Source organism: Hyla sarda, chromosome 6 (assembly GCF_029499605.1).
Source record: "Hyla sarda isolate aHylSar1 chromosome 6, aHylSar1.hap1, whole genome shotgun sequence".
Classification (NCBI taxonomy): domain Eukaryota; kingdom Metazoa; phylum Chordata; class Amphibia; order Anura; family Hylidae; genus Hyla; species Hyla sarda.
In genome coordinates this window covers 74,758,752-74,772,905 of record NC_079194.1, presented here as the reverse complement: position 1 = coordinate 74,772,905, position 14,154 = coordinate 74,758,752, and the positions used below count along the sequence as shown (strand labels likewise).

Genomic DNA, 14,154 nt, shown 5'->3' with positions numbered 1-14,154 from the left:
CTCCAACTGCCGTCGCCGCTGCTCCAGGATGCCTCCACCGGTTCGGGTAAGTCGGGCCATGCTCCCCCCCTCGGCGCACGTGTTCCCCGCGCTCTGCCCCGACTTCGATCGGTGTGCAGAGCGGGGGGAAATGAACTCTAACCCCCCGGCCCCCCTCCTGCCATTGGTGGTCAGCCTGACCGACCAATGGCAGGGGTTAGGAGGGGGTGGCAACACTGCCACCTCGCTCCTATGCTTTTGGATGGTCGAAGCTGTCTCTGACAGCTCCGATCATGCTTATTTTCCGGGAGATCGGGTCACCAGTCTGAATTGACCAACGATCTGCCGCGATCGCTGACATGGGGGGGGGGGGGGGTCTCAGGACCCTCCTAGGCATTGCCACGGGATGCCTGCTGATAGATATCAGCAGTCATCCGGGTCCGATCACCTCCCGGCGAGCAGCGGTGATCGGAAATGTGGAGGGTGTATGGATACACGCTCTGTCCTTAAGTGATGGGAGGCAAGGGCGTATGCATACGCCCTCCGTCCCCAAGGAGTTAAAAATAAAAAATAAAATATGTAAACAAAAATAAACATAAACATATGTGGTATCCCGTGTTCGTAAATGTCTGAACTATAAAAATATAATGTTAATTACATCTCAAGGTCAATGGCCTATACATAAAGAAATGCCAAAGTGCAGAATTGCGTATTTTTGCGTATGTGTAATTGCGTATGTTTACCCTAAAAATGTTTATAAAAAGTGATCAAAAAGTCTCATCAAAACAATTATGCTACCAATAAAAAATAGAGATGAGCCCTCACACATCCCCATATACAGAAAAATAAAAAGTTATAGGGGTTGGAAGAGGACAATTTTAAACATGCACATTTTTGTACAAAAGGTAAAAAAAAAGTAAAACAAAATAAAACCTATATAAGTTGGGTATCATATTATTCGTATAGACCACAGAATAAAGATAAGGTGTCATTATTACCAAAAGAAGCTCTGCATAGAATCGGAAGCCCAAAAAAGTTACAAAATGGCTTTTTTTTTCTTTCAATTTTGCCCTACAAATATATATATATTTTTTTGTTCTGCCATAGATTTTGTGGTGAAATTTTTATTGATTTCATTACAAAGTAAAATTGGTGGCTCAAAAAACAAGGCCACATATGTGTCTGTAAATAAAAGCGTTTTGATTTTTAGAAGGTGAATTTAAAAAAACAAAATTACAAAAATGAGACCAATTCCCTTAAAAAATTGGTGTTCAAGGTGCAAAGAAGGCAAAGTACTTGACACCGAATAAAACTTTTAATATATTGTTCCTTGTGTAATTAGCAGACACTTCCCCATTCACTTGCTTTTAAAATTATCAACATAAATATGTTTAAAAAGTAATAAAAAAAATGGCCACTAGGTGGCTCTGTTCTGTTCCCTGCCACAATTAATACAGTGAGTTTGGTCTCCTCCCAGCCTGGCAGGAGACCAAACTCAGGAAGTGCTTCTCTGCATTGAGCTTTGTTGATAGCTGCACAGAACCTCACTAAAACATGCATAGAGCCTCACGGAAAGCTGCAAAGAGCCTCACTGAAAGCTGCAAAGAGCCTCACTGATAAATGCACAGAGCTTTAGGTCTATTCATCACAGCACTGCAACTATGTGAGTGCGGAAGTGGTCCCCCAGCAGGCTTCAGTGATGTCATGCCTGCTGGGAAACGCCCACTTTCTCCTGCTGGAAGCAAGAATGAAGGTATGATGCAGAGCTTTTTAAAGCTCTGAAATTTGTTTTAAGGGTGGGAGGAGTGTTAGAAGTAGTAAGGGAACATAGCCTTAGTTAGTTTAGAAAAGTTTATTTGGTGACAGGTACTTTTTAACCAATCTAGCGCAGTTTATAAAGAAAAGGCAAATTCAGTTTTGAATTCCCCCCACTGATGTCACTATGTCACTGTGCAAGAAGCAGAAATAATGTTTTTTTAGAGCCTGTATAATTCTCACACTGAGGTCTCTTCATGTTAAATGTCATCAGTGACGGTACAGTGATAACACATACCATTATGACACAAAACAGAGATAATAATCTGTGATATATCTGTACGTGGATTATAAAAACATTAGGCAAAATTTCAGGAATAATAGTCACATTGATGTCACAGACCAGAAACAATATGACTCTGAAGAGAAGGATAGGGTTACTGCGCACAATGATGTTACAGAATGGGTACCACGTGGAATGTGATGTCACAGAACAGGGGTAACAAATTCTGATGTCACAGATAAAGGCTTAGAATCACAGTGATGTCACAGAACAGGGGTAACAAACTCTGATGTCACAGATAAAGGCTAAGAATCACAGTGATGTCACAGAGCAGAAATATTTAACAATACAAGGATAATACAGAATAATCTGATAGCACACAGTAAATAAATCCAAGAATTCCCTTATTTGGTGCCTTCAGGCCCTATGGCCCAGATGCCACTTCTGCCTCTGCGCTACTGTTACGTTATGTGCTCCGGCCGCACACGCTGGTTGTGAGCGCATGGTCTTGTTACCTGCTGCTGCCAGTGGGGCTGGAATTCGCATCACGGGATGCACCCATATGCGAATCCCAGCCCGTCACTCACCTGGTTCTTTTCCTGCCCCTGCCTCTCTGCTCTGTGCACGTGTCCCCTCCCCTAGGGCACGCCGGAACTATAAGATTTAAAGGGTAAGTGCGCCCATTAGTGAAGTAACACCTGTGGCTCATTGATAAATTCCTCCACCTCACACACTTCCCTTCCAGATCTTTGTTGCTCTAGAGCCTTAGAGAAAGCATTCCTTTGTATTGCCTTGCCGTGTATCATACCCTTGCTCCGTGACCTGACCTTGCTCCTTTGCCGCCTGCCTACTGACCATTTGCTACGTTCCTGACTATGCTACTGTGCCACCTGCCCTGACCTCCTGCTACCCCGACCACAAGTTGCCTAATCCCACCTGTGCCTCGAATCTCCTCAGCTGCCTGTGTGGTTGAGCCGTGCAGGGGTAGACACCTGGGTGCCGCCTGCCGCAGCAAGTCCATCCCGCTTTGCGGCGTGCTCTGGTGAAAACCAGCGGCACCTTACACTCCGCTCTCTGGTATGGCCCGAGTCATCTACCATACAGGTCCAGCGGATCCACTATCACCAGTGTTCCAGTCTACTGAAACGTGAGTGTTACAGCTACCTTTAGTTACGCCCCACTTTTGGGGCACCAGTGAGTCTGTTAAGAACTATGTAAACCCACCACACCTCTACATATACCTTTCTTGTACTTACATGGTGAAATTTGTAATAAAAGCAGTTTTTGGCAGATCCACATCAAAGAAGGCTTCTTTTGATATGTTGGCAAGATTCACAGCTCGGCTCGTGATGATATTATGGGCAAAACGTGATGTTACCCGACAGTTGATGTCTATACTGTAGACCTCTATGTCCTTCTCTGGCTAAATGGCACAGCAAAGATAAATACAAATTATTGAACAGTATTAGTCTTGAGGCTTTTTTATGGACTTGTAAATGGCACTACATGATATAAATGTACATTGTATATTTCCTTTCCTAAGGGCACCGTGGTTTATATTTGCATACTCAGGATTGTCAATAGTGGCTTCAGCATGTACGGAGCTTGACAGAGGGAGAAGTCTAAGGGTTCTATTGCACAGAGCGATTGTTGGCCGATATTGCCCCACGTAATAGATCTAGTGATCAACCGGCAAATAAGCAAACATAGAAACATAGAAACATAGAATGTGTCGGCAGATAAGAATCATTTGGCCCATCTAGTCTGCCCAATAATCTGAATACTATGAATAGTCCCTGGCCCTATCTTATATGAAGGATAGCCTTATGCTTATCCCATGCATGTTTAAACTCCTTCACTGTATTTGCAGCGACCACTTCTGCAGGAAGGCTTTTCCATGCATCCACTACTCTTTCAGTAAAGTAATACTTCCTGATATTACTTATAAACCTTTGCCCCTCTAATTTAAAACTATGTCCTTTTGTGGTAGTTTTTCTTCTTTTAAATATGCTCTCCTCCTTTACCGTGTTGATTCCCTTTATGTATTTAAAAGTCTCTATCATATCCCCTCTGTCTCTTCTTTCTTCCAAGCTATACATGTTAAGGTCCTTTAACCTTTCCTGGTAAATTTTATCCTGCAATCCATGTACTAGTTTAGTAGCTCTTCTTTGAACTCTCTCTAGAGTATCTATATCCTTCTGGAGATACGGCCTCCAGTACTGCGCACAATACTCCAAATGAGGTCTCACCAGTGTTCTGTACAGCGGCATGAGCACTTCTCTCTTTCTACTGCTTATACCTCTCCCTATACATCCAATCATTCTGCTAGCGTTTCCTGCTGCTCTATTACATTGTCTTCCTACCCTTAAGTCTTCTGAAATAATTACTCCTAAATCCCTTTCCTCAGATACTGAGGTCAGGGCTGTGTCAAATAATCTATATTCTGCCTGAGGGTTTTTACGCCCCAGGTGCATTATCTTGCACTTATCCACATTACATTTCAGTTGCCAGAGTTCTGACCATTCTTCTAGTTTGCCTAAATCCTTTTCCATTTGGCATATTCCTCCAGGAACATCAACCCTGTTACATATCTTTGTGTCATCAGCAAAAAGACATACCTTACCATCGAGACCTTCTGTAATATCAGTAATGAAGATATTAAACAATATTGGTCCCAGTACAGATCCCTGAGGTATCCCACTGGTGACAAGATCTTGCTCTGAATATTCTCCATTGACTACAACCCTCTGTTGTCTGTTACTCAGCCACTGCCTAATCCACTCAACAAAATTGGAGTCCAATCTCAATGACTGTAGTTTATTGATAAGTCTTCCATGTGGGACAGTGTCAAAAGCCTTACTAAAATCTAGATATGCGATGTCTACTGCCCCTCCGCCATCTATTATTTTAGTCACCCAGTCAAAAAAATCAATAAGATTTGTTTGACATGATCTCCCTGAAGTAAACCCACATTTTTTTCATCTTGCAATCCATGGTATTTTAGATGTTCCACAATCCTATCCTTTAGTAGGGTTTCCATTAATTTCCCCACTATTGATGTCAGACTTACTGGCCTATAGTTGCTTGATTTCTCCCTACTACCTTTCTTGTGAATGGGCACAACATTTGCTAATTTCCAATCTTCCGGGACGGCTCCTGTTACCATTGATTGGTTAAATAAATCTGTTAAGGGTTTGCTAGCTCACCACTAAACTCTTTTAATAATTTTGGGTGTATCCCATCAGGCCCCTGTGATTTATTTCTCTTCACTTTAGAAAGCAAACATAGAACCTCTTCCTCTGTAAAGACACATGCATCAAACGATTCCTTAGTTTTCCTCTCTAATAGAGGTCCTTTTCCTTCTTTTTCTTCTTTAAAAACTGAACAGAAGTATTTATTAAGGCAGTCGGCTAGCCCCTTATTCTCTTCTACATACCTTCCTTCCTTTGTTTTTAATTTAGTTATTCCTTGTTTTAATTTCCTTTTTTCATTTATATATCTGAAGAATGTCTTGTCCCCTTTTTTCACAAACTGAGCTAGTTTTTCTTCTGCCTGTGCTTTAGAAGTTCTTATAACTTGCTTGGCCTCTTTCTGCCTAGTCTTGTAGATTTCCCTGTCTTCATTGCTCTGGGTTGTTTTATAATTACTAAATGCTATTTTTTTGTTTTTTATGATTTTGGCCACTTCTGCTGAGTACCACAGTGGTCTCTTCCTTTTTCTGCTTTTACTGACAAGTCTAGTGCAATTTTCTGTTGTCTTCAATAAAGTGTCTTTTAAGTAGTCCAATTTCTTCTGAACTACATGTAATTTGTTCCAGTCTGATAGGGACTCATTTATGACTATTCTCATTTTTGAAAAGTCTGTTTTTCTAAAATCTAAAACTTTTGTTTTTGTGTGGTGTGACTCCTTCACTGTTCTCATATTAAACCACACTGATTGGTGATCACTAGATCCCAAGCTTTCGCCAACAATAACATCATATACCAAATCCCCATTTGTGAACACCAAATCCAAAATCCTTCCGCGTTGGCTCCTCAACCACTTGTTGTAGAGATAATCCCAGTAGGGAATTAACAAACACTTGTTTTCAACAAACACTTGTTTTCAACATGATCACATTGTTTTAGCAGGCCAAAAATTTGAGTTATTTTTACTTCTACTGACATTCAGTTCTTTTGTTTTGCCTGTACAAGCGTACTTGAGAGCTGTGATTTCGGTCCCTTCATGTTATGCTCCACTTGACTATTGCACCATGATTTCTCTGCCTCTATTGCACACTCTGGGGACAGCTTCACCTATATTTGGGGTGGGAGATGTTGTCTTGCTTTTGGAGTTGCCCAAGGGCAATGTGTGGTGAATATTGTTTTTATGTTCCTTTTTTTCTTCTTCCTTTTTTTTTTACCACCAAATCAAATAGTGAAACAAAAAAAAAAAAAATTTGCGGGGTAAAAAACAAAAAATATATATTGCAAGTTTTGAGAGTTTCCGTTTCTACGCAGTGCCATTTTTGGTAAAAATTACACATTTTCTTTATTCTGTAGGCCCATACAATTACAATGATACCTTACTTAAAAAGGTTTTTTATTTTTTATTTGATGACATAGCATTTTTATTTACTTGGTTATGTTTTTCTTTTTCTTAATTTTATGTTTATGAAAAAAATCATTCAATTAAAAAATTATATCTTCTGAGCCCGATAACTTTTTGATTTTTCTGGGTAGTTCGGACATTTACGCACGTGGCGACGCCACGTATGTTTATGTTTATATTTGTTTACAATTTAGTATTTAGAAAATAGGAAAATGGGAATGATTCAAACTTTTATTAGTAAAGGAGCTTATTTACATTTATTAACTTTTTTTTACACATTTTTTTCACTATTTTTTTGCCCCCATAAGGGACTATTACATGCAATCTTTTGATTGCACACACTGTTCAATGCTGTGCCGCAGCACAGCATTGATCTGTGTTATTGGCGCTCCATTAGTGCAGCCCGCCAAGGCTTTCTGGACAGATGGAGCACCAATTGGACAGGAAGCAGATTTCTGCCTTTCTCAACAGCTAAATGGGCAATTTCACTGCAGTAGTCCTAATTTGCTTCCTGAGCTAACCAGCAAGCTAATTTCAGTAATTAACTTTGATCGCGGTGTCTAAAGGGTCAATGTAGGACATCAGCTGATTGGCGATGTCCAGCATTAGCCACGGGTCCTGGCTGCTAATAGCAGCCAGGACCCACCGGGTATTAAGCACGCTCAGCTCCTGAGAAAATTAAACTGCAGGATTGGGTGCAGGATGTACATTTACACCCTGAGTCCTTAAGAGTTTAATAAAGAATCTTCAAAATCTTAAAACACATCTCAACATACTGGAACAGTGCAGACTCCTGAAGTGTAGTCAGCTTTTTCTTCAATCTCAAAATGATATAATTGTTATTAAGATAGGAACCAGCTAGCAAAACTTACCTGGCCAATGTTTCTTTTCTGTAGAAAAATAAATAAATAAATAAAATATCAAACATACAGATAATATGCAAGACATCGTACTATATATGAGTTAAATTATATCAATATGCCTGATTTAAAAAAAGTTAATTTATTCTGATTTAAAATTGTGTTATGTCTTGTCATTGTCTTCTATCATTTACCTAGATGTCTTTAAAGTGGACCTGTCAGCAGGAGTTAAGGATGTATTGTAAGAGCATGGTTGTATAGGGCTTTTGACCCTGTATCCTTACATGCCTCTCATTAGTAAATTTCCCCCTCCAGTGCCGTAATATAAAAATATAAAATAATATGAAAATAGGGCATTGGAGCCCACTGGGTGTTCCCGCCAACTGCTAGAGCTCAGCACAGTTCAACCCCTTTATCAGTAGTCATTCCCCTTTGTGCTGGTCTCCTCCTCCTCTCCCCTGATTGACATCCACTACGCTGTACTGTAATCTCCACCTCTCCCCTTTAATTTAGCAGCTGTTGGAAACTCCAGTGCCTAATTTGCATATCCTTTTAAACACTGATATATTGGTGCTGGAGGGGTCTATTAACTAATGAGAGGTATGTACTGATTCAGGTAATAAGGTAAACCAGAACAAAATCCCAGCTGACTGTATTTTTGGCCCCAACAGTCTTTGTTTATGACTTTGTGACACGTCTGTACACACTATATACACTGATAATGGGTCAGTTCCATTAATATTACCTTTGTGGCCATTGACAGGCTGCCGCTGATGACACATCAGAGTTCAGCATTTTTTAAGGGATATTTTTCAAAGGCTAATGCCTTAAGAGATATTCTCAGTATATGATATTAAAGGCAATCCCTAGAATATGCCACTATGATTGGTATGACTGGTGTAGTAGTTCCACCTAGTAATGTCTTTTTAGTGAAATTGGTATTACATATTAAAGGGGTTCTCCGCCCCTAGACATCTTATCCCCCTATCCAAAGGATAGGGGATAAGATGTCTGATCACGGGGGTCCCGCCGCTGGGGACCCCGGGATCTCGGCTGCAGCATCCTGCTGTCATTACCGCATAGAGCAAACTTGCTCTGTGCGTAATGACGGGCAATAAAGGGGCTGGAGCATCGTGACTGGGCGGAGCCGTGACGTCATGACCCGCCCCGTCAATACAAGTCTATCGGAGGGGGCGTGGTGGCCGTCATGCCCCCTCCCATAGACTTGCATTAAGGCCGTGACATCAAGAGGGGACGGAGTCGTGACGTCACAATGCTTCGATCCCTGTATCGCCCGTCATTACGCACAGACCAAGTTTGGTCTGTGCAGTAATGGCAATGGGGTGCCGCAGCCAAGATCCCGGGGGTCCTCAGCAGCAGGACCCCCACAATCAGACATCATATGCCCTATGCTTTGGATAGGGGATATGATGTCCTGGGGCGGAGTACCCCTTTAAGTGTTATGAGTTTATCAATCTGCTAAGTGTTCATGTAAAGGTAGTCTGTACCACTTCTGAGCTATGAAATCTCCTGACAGCCCTATGTATAGGTCAGGTAGGGGATTGAACCCTGATGTTTCAGTGATGCAGCTTGCAAAACCAAGAAAACAATGTTTAATGTCTCAGACCCCACCTCAGAAAGTGTCTAGGAGGTGGGTTCTTCTTGTTCAGTGTAAGGAGCACCCTCCTCCTCTCAGCTATAGTTGACATTCTTGACAACTCTAGCAACCTTCTGATTAAATGCTGACTGAGGAGAGGTGCTGGGGACACTCAATACAGGGAATCCCATGCGCCAAACAAGAAAATCCAACCTCCTGATCACTTCCTCAGGCAGCGTCCAGAACGTTAAACAACGTTTTTCTGGGTTATTCATTCTACATGACTGAGACATCAGATATGGTTTCACTTCCCTATCTGATCTCTGTATCAGCCTGCCAGCGATTTCGATGGCTCCAAACTGGTGACTGACTACCTTCAAATACCTTAAAGGAATTTTCAGGTAGTTGTAAAATATAATCTACAGAGTGGAACCAGGATTGAAAAGAAAGAAACAAAAGGTTTAATCGCTCCTTAAAGGGGTATTCTGGCCAAAGGATAGGGGATATGATGTTTAATAACTGGGGGCCCACCACTGGGACCCCCCAACAATCTCTGTGCAGCACCCGCAATCTATGATGTCGTGATGTCGCTTTTGCTACAGTGCGGCTCTGGTTTCCCCCACCACAAGTGCTGGGCTGATGTCACATGGACTGTTCACATGATGCTGCGGCCAATTACTAGCCTCTGTAATCTCTTCCTGTACGTATAGCTTGTGACCCATCACCGGCTGTACAGGTGAAGTCAATGCAGCACTTTCGGCAAAGGACACCAAGTACTGGCAGAATTAGGGTTGAGTAAAGCTTTTAATTCTTTTTTACTTTAGTGTCGGCCTGTATCCTATTTTTTTTTATCTACCAGAAAATCCTTTAAAGTAAGAGGGGACAGCCAAATGCTGGGCTTCCTGTGGTTTTTAAAGTGACCATACAGATTAGATGAACATTGGACGAGCCTGCCTGGTAGGACCATCAGACTGGATATTGATGGTGCATATAGGTATTCATATATGTCAATACAGATAGTGGATGTACACAATAAAGCTTTTACTGACCTGAAGCTTTTTTTGTTCTTCAATCACAAAGTCACCATTTATCGGAGTCAGAGCATAAATAAGAACTGTAAATAGCAGCAGTAGATGACCCATCTTGGAAATTCACATTGCCCACCTAAGACATGAGTATTATATGAAGTATTAAAAAGTATGTATATTAATGGGCAATTATTAATATATATATATATATATATATATATATATATACGTAATACAGACAAAGAATGTTGCTATATATATATGTATATATATATATATATATATATATATATATATATAAATAATATAGTTAAATATTCAACATCAACAGGATCTCTGTTTGTAGGGACCTGTCCCTAAGCTATATCTATTATTATTATTAATAATAATATTAGTAATAATAATAACAACAATACCAACAATAACAATTTTTATTAAATTACAATTTGTCTGTGACTCCTCCTCCTGCTGACTCCACCTCCTTCATGCTTACAGTACCTGGTATGAAGGTATCTGTTTCTTGACAAGCTTATCCTTTTCTTTCTCCAAATTTGGTGGTTGCAGCCAACAAGTCCAATCTTTGTTTCATCGACCATCACAACTGATCCTGAGCTTCTGTGATTTCTAATGACTACTGCTTGTAGATTATATTTGTATAAGAAATGCATCATTGGCGACAATGCTTCACCGGGAAAACACTACTCTTTCCTGCAAGTTTTTGGCCACGATGTAAACTTTGAAAACCTATTTTTAAAATGTATAAACATGGCCTTCTGAGAAAAATAATGGTTCTATTGTTGTTAAAGAGTACCTCTCCCTTCCTAAGGGACCCATCATGTTTCTGCCCTACACAAACAACCTATTAATTTTAATAAGGACAGTTTTATGTTTTACGTCTTCCTTGGTAGTGCTGCTGTTAATAAATTGAACAATTGCTTCCTGATGCTATGCAAATTATAGCTGTTTGTTGGAGTTATAGAGGAGGGACAGCCTTTGATCTGCTAATTTCTAGGTACCCATGTCACAAAAGGGAGTACACAAAATCTGAAATCCCTTTACAAATTTTTATAGACTGAGGAAGGACAATTTAAACATTTTATCCTCAGTTTAAACCTAATTAAAATGGATACATTTTGTTGACTACCACATGATATTTTTAAATAAAATGCATATTCATATACATACACATATATATATACAGTGATCCCTCAACATACGATGGTAATCCGTTCCAAATGGACCATCGTTTGTTGAAACCATCACATGTTGAGGGATCCGTGCAATGTAAAGTATAGGACAGTGGTCTACAACCTGCGGACCTCCAGATGTTGCAAAACTACAACACCCAGCATGCCCGGACAGCCGTTGGCTGTCCGGGCATGCTGGGTTTTGTAGTTTTGCAACATCTGGTGGTCCGCAGGTTGCAGACCACTGTTAGAGGAAGTTGTACTCACCTGTCACCGCTGCTCCGGACCGTCACCGCTCGTCACCGCTGCCCGGGATGTCGCCGTCCATCGCTGTCGCCGCGTCCCCGACGCTCTGGCAAGGCCTCTGCTGCCCCGGCATCCGCGCTCTCTGTCGCCGCCGTCACATCGCTACGCACGCTGCTCCTATTGGATGACGGGACGGCGTGCGCAGCGACGTGATGACGTCGATGGAGAGCGCCGACGATGCAGAGGATCCCGAAGAGGACGCGCCGGAGCCCCGAGGACAGGTAAGAGACATCACCGGTGCTCACGGGGCACCGTAAACGGCTATCCGGTGGCAGCTGAAGCAGTCTGCGCTGCCGGATAGCCGTTTATGCGATGGCCCCGACATAAAAAAGCATCGTATGTTGATGCTGCCTTCAACATGCATGTTGAAATGATCGTATGTCGGGGCCATCGTAGGTCGAGGGGTCACTGTATGTATATATATATATATATATTTAGACAGAGTCTAACTCCTTGAAAACAGAACTTTTCATATAATCTTTATCTGCTTTTTTCTTTATGATACCTATGTTTGTATAAGCAGAGAAATGAATTACAGAGAGCTTAGTGAGGTTAACAGGCAATGGATGACTCTATTATACATGAGATCATTTTGGAAACTTGCATTTTACGACAGATGTGATCTACTGTATATTGATTTGTTCATATTTACACCGATCTCCTCTGAGATGTTTTAAGTATTTGTTACTAATGTTTATAAACCATTTAATAAAAAACAAAAGTGCTCAAAACATTTAAAAGTGAAAGAAACTTTTACAATTACAGCAAAACAAACAATATTTCCTTTCTAAAGGGAAAAAGGAAGCACATTTTTTTTACAGCATTCCCCAAGGGATTTGGAAAGGAATGTTGGATTTTCTTATATAAATAAAAATAATAATGTACGTGCCTAACTGTCCAGGCAGCTAAATCTAATGTGAGTATAGAAGGCATAAATGCTGGATGATTTTCACTTTCTTTTTGTTCTTTTGGATTTAATAACTGCATTCGCTCGAAGATAAGACTGCTTGTCGCTGTGTCACTGCTTGTAAATGACTGTCCTATGTGGATCGCCTGGTTGCTGTGGATCATGGAAGTTGCTATTCTGTCCATATTGTAGTATATGGCAGAGATGGTATCACAAAAACATTATCTAAAGCATAAAACAATAACATGTCTCCAGCATATCTGTAACAATACTCACTGTTTAACTGCGATGAAACATGTAAGAAAAATGGAGATCAGAACCTTCGTCCTTCCAGTAATCTAGTGTCTTCTCTAGTGTGTCCCTCCTACAACATTTTCCCGAGTCAGAAGGTCCTCCTCATTGCAGCGATTTTAAATATGTCATACATCACTTAGTTTGAGCAATACACCTCTTTCTACATACCTACAGTTTTGAATGTTTTAGAATTCAATGGAGGAGAGCTACTATTTCTGACCAGATTTAAGATTTTATAGGACAATTTAATGCTTGGCCATCTGAGAACTATCATGCAGAAGTTCAGGGAAGAGCACCAACATTGCTTGCCCCATCCCTGCCTTAAAGCCAATGTATATCCATGAATACTACTTTGTTCGTTGATTGAATAAGTTAAAAATGTTGTGCTGATTAATTTCTCTAAAGGGGTACTCTGGTGAAAAACTATATCTTTTTTTTTTAAATCAACTGGGGCTAGAATGTTAAACAGATTAGTAAATTAAACATTTGAGAGAGCATAGAAAATAAGCGGCACTCACCACAGACAGCTAGCGACAACTTCTTTATTTCTTAGGCGTGCAGTAAAACATGCAGGTGCAGGGAGACAAGGACGCCGGGGAATCCGGCTGACTGGTCACAGCCGTATCGTGCTTCCGCACTTCGTCAGACCATCAGATTAGTAAATTACTTCTATTTAACCCCTTAAGGTCCAGGCCATTTTACACCTTAGGACCAGAGCGTTTTTTGCACATCTGACCACTGTCACTTTAAACATTAATAACTCTGGAATGCTTTTAGTTATCAATCTGATTCCGAGATTGTTTTTTCGTGACATATTCTACTTTAACATAGTGGTAACATTTTGTGGTAACTTGCATCCTTTCTTGGTGAAAAATCCCAAAATTTGATGAAAAATGTGAAAATTTTGCATTTTTCTAACTTTGAAGCTTTCTGCTTGTAAGGAAAATGGATATTCAAAATATATTTTTTTTATTCACATTTCCAATATGTCTACTTTATGTTTTCATCATAAAATTGACGAGTTTTTACTTTTGGAAGACACCAGAGGTACTTCAAAGTTCAGCAGCAATTTTCCAATTTTTCACAAAATTTTGAACCTCGCTTTTTTTCAGAAACCAGTTCAGGTTTGAAGTGGATTTGAAGGGTCTTCCCATTAGAAATACCCCACAAATGACCCCATTATAAAAACTAAACCCCCCAAAGTATTCAAAAGGACAATCAGTAAGTGTTTTAACCCTTTAGGTGTTTCACAGGAATAGCAGCAAAGTGAAGGAGAAAATTCACAATCTTTATTTTTTACACTTGCATGTTCTTGTAAACCCAATTTTTGAATTTTTACAAGGGGTAAAAGGAGAAAATGTATACTTA

The 14,154-nt window shown here is 40.5% G+C and overlaps 1 protein-coding gene across 6 annotated transcripts in view; it reads right to left on the bottom strand.

The window, feature by feature from the left end:
* LOC130275782 (inter-alpha-trypsin inhibitor heavy chain H3-like) overlaps positions 1-13,343 on the bottom strand; it is a 115,822-nt gene extending 102,479 nt beyond the window's left edge. For 4 of the 6 annotated variants that reach the window (XR_008844899.1, XM_056524182.1, XM_056524187.1 and 1 more), the window contains exons 1-4: positions 12,769-12,891; positions 10,114-10,228; positions 7,480-7,497; positions 3,274-3,440 (exon numbers count right to left, since the gene is read on the bottom strand). Coding sequence is in view for 5 of the 6 variants with exons in the window: in XM_056524182.1 (XP_056380157.1) it covers positions 3,274-3,440; positions 7,480-7,497; positions 10,114-10,206 (278 nt within the window). In the remaining variant the exon portion in view is untranslated. Of the gene's footprint in view, positions 1-3,273; positions 3,441-7,479; positions 7,498-10,113; positions 10,229-10,590; positions 10,725-12,768; positions 12,892-13,304 lie in introns of those variants that run through there. The other 2 variants (XM_056524185.1, XM_056524184.1) reach the window with 2 other exon arrangements.
* Between the last annotated feature and the right edge of the window lie 811 nt (positions 13,344-14,154).